Here is a 14828-nt window from a genome sequence, read left to right as displayed (position 1 = left end):
CACACTACCCAGTAAATATACCACTTTATGGTTAAAGGAATTCCTGCCTCAGTCTCATCCATTTCTCTGTCACCTGACCCGTGACCACCTGTTCACCCTCACTGTCAGTCATCCTACCTGTCCAGCTACCCACACAGATTCCACTAATCTTTCAATGCTTTCCACCTGTCTTTGGTTCCGTCATCATCCGGTTCGAAGGACCATTGAAAGATTAGTGGAATCTGTGTGGGTAGCTGGACAAGTAGGATGACTGACAGTGAGGGTGAACAGGTGGTCACGGGTCAGGTGACAGAGAAATGGATGAGACTGAGGCAGGAATTCCTTTAACCATAAAGTGGTATATTTACTGAGTAGTCTGTGCTGCATAACAAAGGAAACAGAATAACATGTATCCAATCAAATCCATCATCACAAAGATCTAATCATAACAATCATTCATTGTTAACATCATTTAGGGAATTCAACAATCCAGTTAATTAATAAGTCAATAGGAATCCACGTAAGTACACCGACTCTGTTAACCTTTCATCTGAACTATCTGTTGCGATCGGGAGTGTGGGCCATCAGTTGTTGTTGGAGTTATTATCGCGGAGCGCGGCTTGGAGCGCACGCTTCAAACATTTTGTGTAATGTGAATGGTCAATGATAGGCCAATTATGTAATTGGTATGGTTAATATGTAATGAAATTCCGTGTACACATGAAGACACTTGAAAGGGTGAAATAAGAAAGTAATTGTTTGTTGAACTGATCGGCTCTGATATCCAACTAATGGTGTTTATAGATTGAATAACCGATCACTGTTTGTATTATTCTTTCATGATTTATGATAAATAGTTACGAGCCTAAATTACTCACCGACGATTCCTATTGACTTATTAATTAACTGGATTGTTGAATTCCCTAAATGATGTTAACAATGAATGATTGTTATGATTAGATCTTTGTGATGATGGATTTGATTGGATACATGTTATTCTGTTTCCTTTGTTATGCAGCACAGACTACTCAGTAAATATACCACTTTATGGTTAAAGGAATTCCTGCCTCAGTCTCATCCATTTCTCTGTCACCTGACCCGTGACCACCTGTTCACCCTCACTGTCAGTCATCCTACCTGTCCAGCTACCCACACAGATTCCACTAATCTTTCAGAGAGCTGCGAAGATATCAGCCATGTACGCTAAAATGAGAATGAACTCAGAATTTTTTAAGCAATCTGCATGACGATGTTGGTGCTCTTGCAAAAACAGGGCTAATTCCACACGCACGGCAAAAACACGATTCAGCACCTGTCCCCGGGATAACCACCGAACGTTAGAATGGTACAGAAGTACCTCGAATTCAGAGCCCATTTCTTTACACAGCTCATTGAAGATGCGGTGCCTCAGAGCACTATTTCGCACATAGTTCACGCATTCCACTACAATTTTTAATACTTCTGCCAGTTTTGGAGGCAAGGTTTTTGTTGCCAACGCATGCCTGTGCAGAATACAATGCGTAACAATGATGTGTGGTGCATCGGCTTTCACTAGCGCACCAAAACCAGACTTTCTTCCCAGCATGACTGGAGCTCCGTCCGAACAAACTGCAGAAACCATATCCCACGAAAGATTGTTGTCTTTGAAGAAGTCATCCACAAGTTTCTTCACATCGGCTGCCTTAGTTGTTGTTGTTGTAAGAGGCTTACAAAATAAAAAAATCTTCCTTTGTCACGTCGTCTTTCACATAGCGCACAAATACAGCAAGCTGGCTTAGATTGGAAACATCTGTGGTCTCGTCGAGTTGAAGGCTGAATTGAAATCAGATCTGCAACTACTTGAGCCAAGATGTCTTTGCTCATGTCCTCTATTCTGTCGCTAATGGTGTCATTTGAAAGAGGAATTTGGGATAACTTAACTTCAGCCGCTTTTCCCAGCATGATATTCGCCATCTTCAACACAGCTGGTTTTATGAGTGTTTCACCAATGGTGTGTGGTTTGCCCTGCTTTGCGATCAGGTAAGCAACTTCGTACGATGCTGTGAGGATCGGTTTGTTGATGGGTACAAAGCCGAGAACAGGCAGAGTAGCCTTTTCATCGAATCTGGCTCTCTTCACCTTGAATTCAGCGAGCGTTGTGTTCTTGTATTGTCCATCTCCATGCAGCTTAAGGAATTGTTCTCTTAGTTTTGCCGGTGCTAGACTAGAATTGCTCAACTTGGCATTGCAAATCATGCAGTTAGGACGCTGACTCTCATCACGTTCCGTTATACATGTTAATCCATATTGTACATATCCGTCCGACCACTTTCTTTTTTTGCTCAACATAGTTAGTATGAAGGGATTAAAATATTAAGAAAGAAATCACACGACGTACCATCACAACAGTCACAATTCGACTACTGAGCGCGCCAAATTCCCTGCAGCACAGATAGGCCAAGCGATGTTGCGTGATCACCTGCAGCCAATGATGGCCAAGCGGGGCGTGTCATCACGAATCATATGAGTCGGGTGTGTGTCTTGACCTCCGCCGAACCCCTGAGACTGACTCACCGAACCCCTGGGGTTCGATCGAACCCAGGTTAAGAACCACTGTTCTAAAGCCATGACATCATTTTCCAAGCTGTGTAAAGGCACAGTCAACTTAGTGTATGTAAACCTCTGGCCCACTGGAATTGTGATACAGTGAATTATAAGTGAAATAATCTGTCTGTAAACAATTGTTGGAAAAATGACTTGTGTCATGCACAAAGTAGATGTCCTAACCGACTTGCCAAAACTATAGTCTGTTAACAAGAAATATGTGGAGTGGTTGAAAAACGAGTTTTAATGACTCCAACCTAAATGAATGTAAACTTCCGACTTCAACTATACGTACAGTCACTGTGGGGACGACGTCATCGATGCACTTATTGATGAAGCCAGTGACTGATGTGGTGTACTCCTCAATGCCATCGGAAGAATCCCGGAACATATTCCAGTCTGTGCTTGCAAAACAGTCCTGTAGCTTAGCATCTGAGTCACTGGTACTTTCTGCTTTGTTTTAGCTTGTAAGCTGTTGCACCTTCTTCACCATGCTGTCTGTGTGAAGGGACCATTCCAGGTTGCCGGTGTTGTGCATGCCGAGGAACTTGAAACTTTTGACCCTATCCACTGCGTTCTCGTCAATGTGGATGGGGGCGTGCTCTCTCTGCTGTCTCCTGTAGTCCATGATCAGCTCCTTTGTTTTGTTGACATTGAGGGAGAGATTATTTCCTCGCACCACTCCGCTAGGGCTCTCACCTCCTCCCAACTTTGTTGGTAATCAGGCCTACCACTGTTTTGTCATTAGCAAACTTGATGATTGAGTTGGAGATGTGTGTGGTCACACAGTCATGGGTGAACAGGGAGTACAGGAGTGGGCTGAGCACGCACCCCTGTGGGGCCACCGTGTTGAGGATCAGCGTGGTGGAGGTGTTGTTGCCTACCTTCACCACTTGGGGTTGGACCGTCAGGAAGTCCAGGGCCCAGATGCACAGGGAGGGGTTCAGACCCAGGGCCCTGAGCTTAGTGATGAGCTTGGAGGGCACTATGGTGTTGAAGGCTGAGCTGTAGTCGATGAATAGCATTCTTACATAGGTATTTCTCTGGTCCAGGTGGGATAGGGCAGTATGCACTGTAATGGCGTCATCCGTGGATCTGTTGGAGCGATAAGTGAATTGTAGTTGGTATAAGATGTTGGTTAAGGTGGAGGTGATATAATCCTTAACTAGCCTCTCAAAGCAATTCATGATGACAGAAGTAAGTGCTACTGGGCGATAGTAATTTAGTTCCGTTACCTGTGCTTTCTTGGGTACAGGTACAATGGTGGACATCTTGAAGCAAGTGGGTACAACAGACTGAGATATGGAGAGATTGAATATATCCGTAAACACTCCAGCCAGCTGGTCTGCATATACTCTGAGGACGCGGTTTGGGATACCGTCTGAGCAGGAGAACAAGACCACACAGTCCTTGTGAGCGTTGGGGCCCCGTGTCCGCTGCTCGATGTTGTTTTCCTCAAAGCGGGTGAAGAACGTGTTTAGCTCGTACGGGAGCGAGGCGTCTGTGTCCGCGACACGGCTGGGTTTGCCTTTATAATCCGTGATGGTCTGGAGGCCATGCCACATACGTCTCGTGGCCTGAGCTGTTGAATTGTGACTCCACTTTGTCCCTGTACTCTCGTTTTGGGTCTTTGAGGTCGTAGCTGGTCTGTTCCTGGTCCAACTTTTTGGACCCAGAAGACCTCTAAGACATAACCCTAACTTCATGTTCACATTCCAACTCAACCCTGACTCCCACCTCAACCCTAACCATAATCGTGTGGCTAGAGTTGAGCAAAGATGTAGAGACAAAGCAAGGATTAAGGTTAGGATTATGGCGAATGTTGAGCCGGGATGTGGATATGAAGCTGAGGGTTAGGTTTAGGGTTGAGATTAGAGTCTGCCTGCCTGCGTCTGTCTGTGTCTGTCTGAGTCTTTCACCAATTTACCCATTGCAGCTTTATCACCAACTTTTTTTCCACATTATGCATCAATACCGCACATAGTTTTGCAAAAGCATCACAGACTAAAGCTCATCAATGATATCATGTTGACTATGATGTCCAATCTGTTGGTAATCCTATTTATGTATGGCCTATACTCATGTGACCTGGGCATTCTCACTATGAGAGACCATGAGTGTATTAGCATTTTGCATTATACTCTACCTCTCTATGTTTTCAATATCGGTGCACACCAGCCAGGACTCATGTTGGTAGTCTACAGGTGAGGAGGAGTGCTCCTCCAGAATGGGCACATCAGAGCTCTCATCCATCTTGAAGTCCAACCTGGGCTCTGGGTATGAATCTTTTCCTGTGAGGGGGATTTACATATGATCAACATATAACACTGGGTAACCTGTGAATAGCTTGTGAATGTCTGAACTGCATGTCTAAATTTTCCATTGCTTTGTCTGAGATATAAGAAAACTATGGAATTTGGCTTTTATGCCTTCATGTGTGCCATACTACAGTAGCTACATCTTATTTCATTGTGAGAAGATACACTACTCTTTTTCTTGGTATGACACAGAACATTTTATTCTGGACTACCCTGCCCTCTGCTGGTTGAGATTGGTATTGCACCTTTCCTGTGGAGCTGCAGCACTCCCAGCAGACACATGGACTTGAGCATCTCCGTGATGAACATCTCCAGGCAGCACTGCAGCTGAATGAAGAGCCGGCAGATCTCTGGGTGGATCTCCCCATCCTCTGGCCTAAAGCACATATACACAGTTGGAGAATGGACAGTTTCAAATCTGATCACTGGCTCCAATCCTTGGCCCTTCTTGAATCCCCCTGGCTTTAAAGCAGGGGCCGGCAATAGGTGGCTTACGGCCAAAACCGGCCCGCGAGTGAATTATTTTGTCCCCCCAAAGTTTTTCGAAAATAAATACTATATATATACATACATACATACATACATACATACACACACACACACAGTACCAGTCAATAGTTTGGACACACCTACTTTTAAAGGTTTTTCTTTATTGTTACTATTTTCTACATTGTAGAATAATAGTGAAGACATAAAAACTATAAAATATAACATATAGTATCATGTAGTAACCAAATAAGTGTTAAACAAATCAAAATATTTTATATTCTTCAAAGTAGCCTCCCGTTGCCTTGATGACAGTTTAACACACGCTTGGCATTCTATGAACCAGCTTCATGAGGAATGCTTTTCCAACAGTCTTGAAGGAGTTCCCACATATGCGGAGCTCTTGTTGGCTGCTTTTCCTTCACTCTGCAGTCCAACTCATCCCAAACCATCTCAGCGAAGTTGAGGTCGGGTGATTGTGGAGGCCAGGTCATCTGATGCAGCACTCCATCACTCTCCTTGGTCAAATAGCCCTTACACAGCCTGGTGGTGTGTTTTGGGTCATTGTCCTGTTGAAAAACAAATTATAATCCCACTAAGCGCAAACCAAACAGGATGGCTTATCGCTGCAAAATGCTGTGGTAGCCATGCTGGTTAAGTGTGCCTTGAATTATAAATAAATCAGTGTCCACAGCAATGCACCCCCACATCATCACACCTCCTCCTCCATGCTTCACGGTGGGAACCATACATGATGAGATAATCCATTCACCTACTCTGCATCTCACAAAGACACAGCGGTTGGAAACAAAAATATCAAATTTAGACTCATCAGACCAAAGGACAGATTTCCACCGGTCTAATGTCCATTGCTTGTGTTTCTTGGCCCAAGCAACTCTCTTCTTCTTATTGGTGTCCTTTAGTAGTGGTTTCTTTGCAGCAATTTGACCATGAAGGCCTGATTCACGCAGTCTCCTCTGAACAGTTGATGTTGAGATGTGTCTGTTACTTGAACACTGTGAAGCATTTATTTGGGCAGCAATCTGAGGTGCAGATAACTTTATTGAACTTATTCTCTGCAGCAGAGGTAACTCTGGGTCTTCCTTTCCTGTGGTGGTCCACATGAGAGCCAGTTTCATCATAGCGCTTGACGGTTTTAGTTACTGCACTTGAAGAAACTTTTAAAGTTCTTCAAATTTTCCAGACTGACTGACCTTTATGTCTTAAAGTAATGATGGACTTTTGTTTCTCTTTGCTCAGTTGAGCTGTTCTTGACATAATATGGACTTGGTCATTTCTTACCAAATAGATCTATCTTCTGTATACCACCCCTAACTTGTCACAACACAACTGATTAGTTCAAATGCATTAAGAAAGAAAGAAATTCATGGGGTCACTTAGAAATGTCCTTGTTTTGAAAGAAAAACTAATTTTTTGCCCATTAAAATAACATCAAATTTATCGGAAATACAGTGTAGACATTGTTAATGTTGTAAATGACTATTGTAGCTGGAAACGGCCGATTTTTTATGGAATATCTACATAGGCATACAGAGGCCAATTATCAGCAAACATCACTCCTGTGTTCCAATGGCACGTTGTGTTAGCTAATCCAAGTTTATCATTTTAAAAGGCTAATTGATCATTAGAAAACCTTTTGCAATTGTGTTAGCACAGCTGAAAACTGTAGTTCTGATTAAAGGAGCAATAAAACTAGCCTTCTTTAGACTAGTTGAGTAACTGGAGCATCAACATTTGTGGGTTCGATTACAGGCTCAAAATGGCCAGAAACAAAGAGCTTTCTTCTGAAACTTGTCAGTCTATTCTTGTTCTGAGAAATGAAGGCTATTCCATGTGAGAAATTGCCAAGAAATTGAAGATCTGGTACAACGCTGGGTACTACTCCCTTCACAGAACAGCGCAAACTGGCTCTAACCAGAACAGAAAGAGGAGTGGGATGCCCCGGTGCACAACTGAGCAAGAGGACAAGTACCGAAACTGCGCCCCGCTTTCTCTATCTGATGCTGTCTGGTCAGAAGGAATATGACAATGTTGACACTGGTAGCACTGAATGCAAGTGAAGCCAGCAAGCATTTGGCCTCCCTTGAAGCCTAGTGGTTAGAGCATCGGGCCAGTAACCGAAAGGTTGCTGGACTGAATCCCTGAGCTGACAAGGTAAAAATATGTCGTTCTGCCCCTGAACAAGGAAGTTAACCCACTGTTCCCCGGTAGGCAGTCAATGTAAATAATAACTTGTTCTTAACTGACTCGCCTGGTTAAATTAAAAAATATATATATTAACCAATCAGCGTTCAGCTAAACTGAGTGAGCTTAGCTGTGAACGGTCCTGGTGTACCAAAAAAACTGGAAGCCAGTTTGGATTTGGCTTCAGACCAATCAAACATCAATATTGACAGAAAGAAACTTGAAATGTTGCATCTCGATGTCACTGTACACCGGTGGCTAGCTAGCTAGCTAAATTCGTCCCTTTCCTAAATTAGCCATGGATAGGTTTACAAGGACAAGTTCTGGCCTGGTTTTGATCTTATCTGTCGGAAAGATATCAGTTTGTCTCTGTAGATGGTTTGTCCTCTGACAAATCAACTGTCCATTTCGGTGCTCCTCAAGGTTCCGTTTTAGGACCACTATTGTTTTCACTATATATTTTACCTCTTGGTGAAGTCAATTGGAAACATAATGTTAACTTTCACTGCTATGCGGATGACACACAGCTGTACATTTCGATGAAACATGGTGATGCCCCAAAATTGCCTTCTCTGGAAGCCTGTGTTTCAGACATAAGGAAGTGGATAGTGGCAAATGTTATTTTAATCTCGGACAAAACAGAGATGCTTGTTCTAGGTCCCAAGAAACAAAGAGATCTTCTGTTCAATCTGACAATTCATTTTGATGGTTGTACAGTCGTCTCAAATAAAACTGTATTGTATGACAGAGTCATAGACCGTTTAGGCAACATGAAAGATGAGGATGGCATTGGCATTTCTCTACAAGTAGGGTGAGTGAGTCAACATGTTTTTTCTACTTATACACACACACACAGAAAGCAGCTCCTGTTTTCTTTGCGACTTGAGGTATCTTTCTGTTGTTCTAAATAGTTTAATATGCTGAAGAACAAACATGAGTACATATCTTTCCATATTTTACCTAAGGATGAAAAACAAGCTTTGCTTGACTTACAATCCGATAAGTCAGTCCTTACCCGCCCTGCTGATAAGGGTGGGTCGGTTGTACTCATGGATAGGACAGTTTTTGTAAATGAGTGTCATAGGCAACTGCATGACAACCCATCTACAAGAAACTCAGAAGTGACCCCTCTTCCCAATTTCAGAACCATCTAGGACACTCTTTACTGTCCTAGATGGTATTTAGGTTCTGGTCAGATAACCAAAAAAGTAACTATTTGGCTATTCAACACCCTAAAATTGCCACTTTCTATACTTTGCCAAAATTACACTAAAATGTTACAAAACCTCCAGGGCGCCCTGTTGTAGCGTGCATTGATGCAGTAACAGCCCCTTTATTGACTATTTTATTAGACCACTCGCAGTGCAGCTCCCCTCCTTTGTAAAGGACACCAGCAGTATGATCTCTATTATTGAATTTCTTGATCCTCTCCCTGAGAATACTTCGATAGTTACTTTTGATGTTGAGTCGTTATACACTAATATTCCACACGAGGGCGGTATTGAGGCCATAGAACATTTTCTGCTACCTTCCAGTCCGTGCATTATAACATTGGCTAAAATAGTACTCACACACAACTATTTCATGTTTCTAAAGTATTTCTTTATTCAGACGAAGGGTACTGCTATGGGATCCCTTATGGATCCTAACTATGCTAATTTGTATGTGGGTTACATCGATAAACAGTAAATTCTCAATCCTCTCAAAAATGTTTTCTTGCCTAACAATATTATTTAGAAACGGTACATTGATTAGATTTTTGTTCTATGGAAGGGTGATGCAAAACAGCTCCAGGCATTCCATGCTTTTCTTAACTCTTGTTCTGAGCACCTGAGATTTACTATGCAATCTGACACACCTCAAATCATTTTCCTTAATATTCTGATTTTGTGTGAGGATAATGTTCTATAAACTGATCTTTACAGGAAACCTACTGATCGTAACAGTTTGTTGAGGGCTGATAGTTGTCACCCGCTTCCATTGAAAAACAGTTTGCCCTACAGCCAATTCTGTCGAATCAAAAGAATTTGCAAAAAATGGCTGAGACGCAAAGAAAATTCAAGGAGAGGGGGTAAAAAAAACGGTCAGATTAATACTGCCATTGAGAAAATCCAAAACAAATCGAGACATGCTCTTTCAAGGACAGCGCAAAAAGAAGCATTATTGTGTTCTTACTGCCCACTATTCAAAGTTCTCTGAACAAATTAAGGGAATCGTTCACAAACATTGGCACGTTCAAAGATCCGATGACAGTAACTGTATGTGTTTTCGGACCCTCCCATGGTCGTATTCTAGCGGGGCAGGAATCTCAGAGATCAATTGGTCAACTCTGATTTACCACCCCAAAATACCGCTGCACAACGTCTAGTCTTACCTTTACCGGATGGAAACTACAAGTGGCTGTGCTCAATGCAATGACACTTACAAATGTAGACCCTTCAAACACCCCCTAACAGGGAAACAGATTCCAATCAAAGATGTTATCACGTGCTCCACTAAGGCAGTTATTTATCTTATAACTTGTCCTTGTGGTAAAAATGATGTGGGTAAAACGAAGCACGAATTAAAAGTATGAATGTCAGAGAATTGTAGGTGCAAAAACTCGACGTACCCAGTTGCGGCCCACTTTTTGGAAGCGAACCATTTTGTCTCTATTTTGTCCCTAAGTTTTATCGGCATCGAACACATCACCCTCCCTAGGAGAGGGAGTGACCTTGACAATTTATTCTTAAAACGAGAGGCTGCCTGGATCTTTAATTTAAAGACCCTTGCTCCCTTCGGTCTCAGCGTAGACTGTGATCTGAAGCCATTCTTGTGATTACTGTGATTTTGCTATTCATTGTAAATGTTTGTAGGCCCATGTAGCCAAATTGTATCTATGATCGTATGCTACCTATTCATGTTTTTTAATATGTTCTATTTATATCTGTAAATTAACCAATGATATCAAGCCACACCCGGCCATGATTACTGACACCTGTGAGTCCCCTTTGAAACGATATAAACTAGTGACGCGCAGCGTTTGTCATTATACCCTGATGAAGACAGCTTGTCTGTCGAAACGTTGGTTATTAGGCGATTACATTATTGCATCTGAGCTCCTAGAGCGTGCGGCTCTCCTTTTCTTTTTTAATAGTCCGAAATGTTCAGAAACATTACATTGCTTGACGATGCTGTAGGTTATGTAACTGTCTGTTATATGCAATATGTTATGTGGACTTCACCTGAGAGACGTTGCGCTCCGGGATTGTAATGAAACGAATGTGTGGTTTAATTCATTCTGCCACTGTGTCTTCTTATTGTCTCGGCCTCAGGCTTATATATATATATATCATGGTGTCAAGGCATATGAACTAACAGGTTATAGAATAAACAACACAATTATCACAACACAGGTTGTAATATGGCTTTTTTTCTGGATTTGCTTCCCGGGTGATTTTACCCACGCACCACTACTGTTTTGGTGACCCCCTATCAAAATGCAACATTCCAAAATGTAGCTTAGTGTGTTCTGCACGTTGTCCTCTAACCAGTGACGTAACCATGTCTCCAGTTTCCATGTGGTTTTTGAGTTAGTTTCAACAGCGCATTCCTCACCCCCTTAATCAATGAGAAATGTATTAACACTTGTCAAAACAACAGGGTTTTTGGTGCATGTGTATTTATAAGATTCTCGTTTAAAAAATACAGGTCATATTATTACCTTTGTTGCGCATGTAGGCATTTTGTAGATAGAATGTACTATGTTTAGGTTTTCAATATATCATCAACTGTTTCTGCATATTGGTTATTGATTTGGACACTGTAAAACTTTGTTTTGACATGGAGCTATTTATCAATAGGTCTTGTCAACAGGTAGCGACAGCATCATTTTCCATAAAACGCAATCGAAAAAGGCATCAGAAGTAATGGTGTATATTCATGAATGCCAAGAGAAGTCAGCCCCCCCCCCAAAAAAAAATTGCAAGAAATACAATTATTATAACAATAATTTATCTTTCTCTGTGTACATTTCCTTCAATTCACAAATGGCTGAATGTATCTCACCAGAGAAAGCATCCAAGCGAGAAAAACAGCGCCCCTCTATTTCTCTACGTCTAGGTCATCTTTCTGACGCTGTCTGGTCCAAACGAGTAACACATTTTTGCCGCCCGCAGCATTGAATGGAACGCAAGGGGAGCAGCGAGCATTTAGCCTCCCTTGATAAAAAAAAGTATACACAAATTGCCAATCAGCATTGAGCTAAATTGAGCGAGCTCAACTGTGAATGGTCCAGGCACACCAACAAAAAAAAAGTGTCAAGGGAAGCCAGCTTGGATTTTGACATCACTCCTATCAAATCGCTTTGACAACCTATGTCATTGACAGAAACAACTTTAATTGTTGCATCTCGTTGTGTTGTTGTCCTCTGGCTCCGGTGGCTAGCTAGCTAAAATTGTCTCTTTCCTAAATTAGCCATGGATGGAGATAGGGATTTGTGGTTTTTCTAAAATTCTCAGTACTGGCCAATGATTATAATGGTGATTCTAATCCAACTATTAGCCTAATTCATACATTGTTGTGACCCTGGCCTGAGAGGATGGAAGTTCAATATGTAGTTAGATGTAGAAGGCTAATATTAACTAGCTTACTTTGCCAATGAATGGAAGTTAGGCTAGCGAGAAAGAATTTTTGCCAGGTAGCCTAGGACAACAACAACAACAAAAGTGTGTACTGTATAACAGAGTGATAGACCGTTTTGTCAACATGAAAGAGAGTAGGATGGCATTGGGTGAGTAGGGTGAGTCAACATAATTTGCACGAGCACACCTCACACACGCACAGAAATCAGAACCATGGACAGCCACATCACATTTAGCTTACATTGATGGGACTAAATTGTTTTTGGTATGTTTTAGTTGTCACTGTATTAGACTAAGCATAGGGATTTGATGAAGTTGAAATGACTTGCGGTAACTCTGTGGTTCTAAATCAATAGTTTAGTGATTCAAAAATATCGGAAACATTAACTTGCTTGACCATGCTGTAGGCCATGTATCCGGTTTTGTGGTAAAACAAAGGTGTGTGTGAATTTATCCTGGCACTGTGTATTCCTATTGGCCTCATATATCTCGGTCGCAATGCATATGAATTAACAGGTTATAGAGCAAACAACGCAATTATCACAAAGCATAGGTTGTAATATGTTGTTTTTTGTTGGCCTCCCCAGGGATTTTACACACGCACCTCTACTGATCAGAAGTTAATTAATCCACGAGTAAGAATACGATAATTTTACATCTATCTTAAATTAGGGAGGGCAAACCCGTTTTGGTGATTTCTCATATATCATCAAAATGAATAAATCATAGTACGATTTTTTTATTACCTGATTAAGTAGCCTACAATATCATTGGAAAATAATGTTGAAAGTTAAATTTATATTCCTATACATGGAAATTTCAACATTATTTTCCAATGGTGTTGTACTTAATCGGGTAATTAACTGTTGAACTGTGGTTGATTTTGATGATATACCAGAAATCACCCCAAAATGTTTTTCCTTATCGAAAACCTTCAAAGGCATTGGGTAAAAGTAAATTAATCCACTAATATGAATATATAATTTTACATAATATCTTAAATGACGCGTTTTAATGAATTTGATTATATAATAGGGGTATTGAAGGCCTTTCAAAACAGTGTGGGAGATGATCCAGGAAGTAGGCGGGACTTTCATACCATGTAGCAAGCTGTTATCTCGAATAGCGCGCCTTAAAATGACATACACTAGCACCATGGACAGTTCCAGTGACAATTGAAGAAGTCAACATATCATGTTAATTAAACTGTATATCCGTATATCGTAGATTCCTTACCCAGATCCAGATATCACGGTGAGGTTCTGATGGGCTGCTTGGGCCATGGTACATCCTTTGGTCCTGGTGCGGTGCAACACCGCCCGTAAAGAGGGATAATCGGCCGAAATCTCCCCAATAGTGATGACCTGTTCTCGGTACAGCGCCACGAGAGTGTTGAAATCTTGGACTGTCTGAGAAGCAACATGGACAAATAACCCCTTTCAGCAAGTCAACGCATAGCACCATACATTTCCAAGGGAGATTGGAGCAACAAGATTATTGCCTATGCAAGTGGACACGCAGTAGATCAACGTTATGACTGCCACCCGACCCGTATAGGCCACATAGCCAATTGCACGTCACTAATCATAATATATCCTACACTTGAATAATAACAATATTGCGCTACATAATATAGCCTATTCCTATAGACTATATATATAGGCTTCCTAATTGAGGTACATTGGTGTAATATTACACCAGCTCTCCTTGTGGCATGCCCTTGTGAGTGCAACAGACATTATTTTTGTTTATCACACCTTAAAGCGCTAAGACACCAAGGACAGTCTTATATAAATCGCTCTATGGTACCTGGACTCACATTTACGACTTAGTTGTCAGGAAAATGTAGCTTGGTAAGAAATGTGTCTCTGCGCATTTTAATTTGTCTTTGTGGTTTAATAGAACACGTGATTTTTATGGGGGAAATATATAGGTTACAATGTGTCTGCTGTTATACTAGTATGGCAGCGATGACTCTATAGCTATTACCACTACCAACGGAACGATAGATCATAACTTACCATCCTACATTCTTCTACGGCCCGCTGGGCTTTCCGCGTACTCTCGGTGCTTTCCCGGCGTTCCGGGTCCCTCTGCAGTGGTTTGCTGAGCTGAAAAATGTTCGCTGCGGATCTGGGGCGGTTCTTGCGCCCGTTCGGAGCAGAACACATGCATACACAGCCACTGATAAAACCCAGCGGAAAGCCTATCTATAATATCCCCCGAGGTCGCAGTTGAGGTTGAGGCTCTTGTCGATGTTCCTGCAGGGTCTAAAATGTTCAGTTTGCAGGATGTGCGAGTAGCGGACAGCTTCTCGCAGCTCCCTCTCTGCAGCTCTCCCCTCAGCGGCTAGGCGAGTCACATTCACCCTGCAGAAGGCCAACTGTGGCTGAATGTGGTCTTCCGTTGTGCTTTCACGTGAGAGGCGAATACACTCGGAGCCTGCCATTCGTCACTGCTCCGTCATTCGAGGCATCGACGTCTCCAAAACATGCGAGTCTGTCACATGAAAGCGTGAGTAGACGCAAATACTCAGGATTTGATACACTGCCGATTTTGCAGGTTTTCCTACCTACAAAGCACGTAGAGGTCTGTCATTTTTTATCATAGGTACACTTCAACTGTGAGAGACGGA

The 14828-nt window shown here is 42.0% G+C and overlaps 1 protein-coding gene across 1 annotated transcript in view; it reads right to left on the bottom strand.

The window, feature by feature from the left end:
* Positions 1-13598, bottom strand: part of LOC115204031 (complement component C6) — a 53183-nt gene extending 39585 nt beyond the window's left edge. The window contains exons 1-3 of the mRNA XM_029769264.1: positions 13430-13598; positions 5126-5256; positions 4709-4853 (exon numbers count right to left, since the gene is read on the bottom strand). Coding sequence (XP_029625124.1) covers positions 4709-4853; positions 5126-5256; positions 13430-13476 — 323 coding nt within the window. The 5' untranslated portion in view covers positions 13477-13598. The remainder of the gene's footprint in view (positions 1-4708; positions 4854-5125; positions 5257-13429) is intronic.
* Between the last annotated feature and the right edge of the window lie 1230 nt (positions 13599-14828).

The sequence above is a fragment of the Salmo trutta genome, chromosome 12, assembly GCF_901001165.1.
Source record: "Salmo trutta chromosome 12, fSalTru1.1, whole genome shotgun sequence".
In the NCBI taxonomy this organism is placed as follows: Eukaryota; Metazoa; Chordata; class Actinopteri; order Salmoniformes; family Salmonidae; genus Salmo; species Salmo trutta.
Note: the sequence above shows the minus strand (reverse complement) of the source record. Positions and strands in the feature narration are given on the sequence as shown.